This window comes from Wolffia australiana, chromosome 15, assembly GCF_029677425.1.
Source record: "Wolffia australiana isolate 7733 chromosome 15, ASM2967742v1".
NCBI classification, from domain to species: Eukaryota; Viridiplantae; Streptophyta; class Magnoliopsida; order Alismatales; family Araceae; genus Wolffia; species Wolffia australiana.
Window position 1 is genome coordinate 8758336 of NC_135849.1, and position 3164 is coordinate 8761499.

The 3164-nt window shown below is 52.7% G+C and overlaps 1 protein-coding gene across 1 annotated transcript; it reads right to left on the minus strand.

The window, feature by feature from the left end:
- Positions 1 to 226: 226 nt before the first annotated feature.
- On the minus strand, positions 227 to 2932 carry LOC144712993 (DNA double-strand break repair RAD50 ATPase). Its single transcript, XM_078587441.1, has 2 exons — positions 1651 to 2932; positions 227 to 1573 (listed from the first exon to the last, which is right to left on the minus strand). Exons 1-2 carry the CDS (start codon positions 1936 to 1938, stop codon positions 374 to 376), a joined length of 1488 nt encoding a protein of 495 aa, XP_078443567.1. The 5' UTR covers positions 1939 to 2932; the 3' UTR covers positions 227 to 373.
- Positions 2933 to 3164: the final 232 nt, after the last annotated feature.

Here is a 3164-nt window from a genome sequence, read left to right on the forward strand (position 1 = left end):
AAAGGAGTAGAAACACAAGAAATGGAGAATACAGTGTTGGAAATAATGAAGTCGCGGAAGTTATATTAGGCGCACATACTAGGGCCGAATATAAACATCTGTATGATCCTTCATAAATAAGCATTGGATTTCTCGCTCTGCTTTGGAATCTCCCCGTACCTGTCTGTGACGACCATGTCGTTGCTCTTCGTGTGGCGGATTGGGATTGATTCCCAGCAAAGAGGTATAACACGATAACACATGATTCAGTTTGAAGAATAAATACAAAAACTTTACCATATTGCTTGGTCTGATGTCTCAATAAAACCACCGGTGACCATCGTACTACAAATCTAGGAAAATATTCCATTACCATTTTCAGATTGTTTACGGGTCACACGGCAGAGCCTTGGCTGCAAACGACCTTGCACCGGACAACACTATCGTGGACGTAGAACCCGGGCGCAACCATTAAGTGCACACGGCCCGGCCGCCGCGGTCTTCTCCTATCCGAGGCCACGTCCTCCATGAACATGGAGTCAAATCGCCTCCTCTCCTCCACTCTCAGGATAGCCAAAGGTGGGCTAAACGAGAACGCCAGGAGATGGAGCAGCCACACGCACTTGGCTGCAACGTAGAAAGCCTCGCGGTTATCCTCCCTGCGCGAGCCAGGCCTCTCGAGAAGGCCCGCCAATGATCTCATCTTATTCTCGCTGAATCTGGCAAGGTCGGCGAGTTGCGGCCGAGAGCCCCCCCCCTCAAACACCTCTCTCCAGCTCAATTCCCTGAGAGAAACGAAGGCGGAGAAGTTCTCAGCTCGCTCTATCCGAGGGTCCAGATGCCTCGGCGACCCGTTCCTCTCGAAAACGCAATTCTCGAAGTCCTCGTACAAGCTCTTGTTCACCAGAGCTTGCAAGTGATAGCGCAGGTCCGTACCAGCCTCGTCCATCTGGTTCGTAAGGGATATACAAAACTGCTTCACCGAGAGTCTCGCTTCCAAGACTATCTGCAGGAAGCCCTCTACCATTACTTCATGGTTGACGGGAGCGGGGCTTCTGGTCCGCGTCATCCTCGACATCCTCGGATTGTGGGGATCTCCTTGAGTTGCCACGTCCAGGGCCTTCTTTAGCTCCTCGGAATAGACTTCGAGGTGGCGGAGCTTCTGCTGGAGCTCCACGAGAGAAGATTTCAACTCGGGGCCGTCGGAGAGTGAGGCATCACCGCGGTTGTTAGAACGGCGAGGCTTCTCCTCGTATTGAGTCTTTGCAGGGTGTTTCTCCGGCTTGGACTTTCTCTTGAATCTAGGGAACAGCCACGCCATCACGCCTCTTTGATTCTGAGGGACCGGCAAGGACGGCGGCGGCGGAGGTTGGAACTGATCCGCGCCGTCGATCTCTGCGGGCCTCCACGTACGGTTAGTGCCGACGGCGGTTTGGACGGCCGGGAGTGGCTCATCTTCCTTGAGCAGAGATGACAATTCTCGCCCTCTCCACCCGTAGAAGACATCGTCATCAGTTCTGGCAAAACGATCCAGAAAAGGTTGACTCTTTGAGCGGATGTGGCAGGCTGCTGGCGACGGTACAGCTTCGTATGTCTGTCAAGAGAAATGAAATTTTCAGGAGTTTTGACGTGAAAATTATTGACAGGAAAATTCGACGTGCGAAAACTCACGGGCGCGAAGACGGGGTATTCCGATTCGCTAATTAAGTTCGATGGGCGGAATGAGAAAGGGGAGGCTTGCAGAGACCGATGTTCCGTTGCCTTCGCCATGGCTGACGGGACGCTTCGCTGAGGAAACTCGTGGAATTGCGACGCAGCAGAGGCCGTCGCGAGGGGAGACGGGGGACCCCATTGTTGCGAGGGTGGAGGAGGACTCAGCATTTGGTGCCGGCATGATGGGCTACTGCTCCGAATCGTCGCCGGTGAAGGTTTCCCCTCTCCCCCACGGCTTCCTCCCATTGGCTACACAAAGATAGCGACGACGGAGCAGGGAAGAAGAAGGAAGAGGCAAAGTGTCCTCGAGAGGATCCCCATAACCTGTGGGCTTGCCCCATGAGACGTTAGATTCTAGTGGTGTTTCAGAAAAGTACTGAGAGGTAAAATAGTTTGATGAAACGCCCGGCTGTCATTACGACAACAGAAGGATTGCAGGCCAAGCTCCACTAAAGAAGATGACTTTCGCATCCGGCGTGTTCTGTCCGCAGAGATAACAAGATAGGGAGTTCCCACGTTTCTAATCACTACTGTTATTTCCGTGCCCTTCCTGCAAAATTCCTCACTCTGGTCTGAATCTTGTTCGCTCTGCCGTCGTGTACTTCACAACAGCTGGTCTCCAGCTCCGACGGCCCACCAGTAGGGGAATAATGCATGAAGGGCCTGACGCTTGGCGGCCCACCATCGAGGGACAGCTCGTATGCGACGTGACCCTTCGTCGGATGGCTTTCCCATGTTTACTGTAGGCTTTGCTGCAACGAGAGAGAAATGACAGATAGATATCGGGGCGCTCGGCTTCAATCCCGTCTGTCAATCTACTTGGGGTTAACCGGGGGTACTTACTGTTCTCTCTATGTCCCTCCCTCTCTCTCTCTGTCTCTCTCCCTCCCTCCCTCTCTCCCTCTCTCCGTCTGTCTCTCTTTCTCTCCCTCTCTCTCTCCGTATCTCTCTCTTTCTCTTCTTGTCTCTCTGTCCGTCTCTCCCTCGCTTTATGTCTCTCTGTCTCTCTTTCTCCCTTTATGTCTCTCTGTCCGTATCTCTCTCTATCTCTCCTTCTCTTCCTCCCTCTTCTCTCTATCCATCTCTCCCCTCTATCCGTCTCTCTATCTCTCTCTCTCTCCGTTTCTCCCTCTCTCTCTGTATCTCTCTCTCTCTCCCTCTCTCTCTCTGTATCTCTATCTCTCTCAGTTTCTCCCTCTCTCTCTCTGTATCTCTCTCTCTCTCAGTTTCTCCGTCTCTCTCTCTGTATCTCTCTCTCTCTCTCCGTTTCTCCCTCTCTCTCTGTATCTCTCTCTCTCTCCGTTTCTTCCTCTCTCTCTGTATCTCTCTCTCTCTCCTTCTGTCTCTCTCCCTCTCCCTCTCACGCCCTCTCTCTCTCTCCCACTCTCTCCCTCTTTTCCTCTCTCGCCCTTTCTCTCTCTCTCTTCCTCTCTCCCTTTCTCTCTCTCTCTCTCTCTCTCTTCCTGTCTACC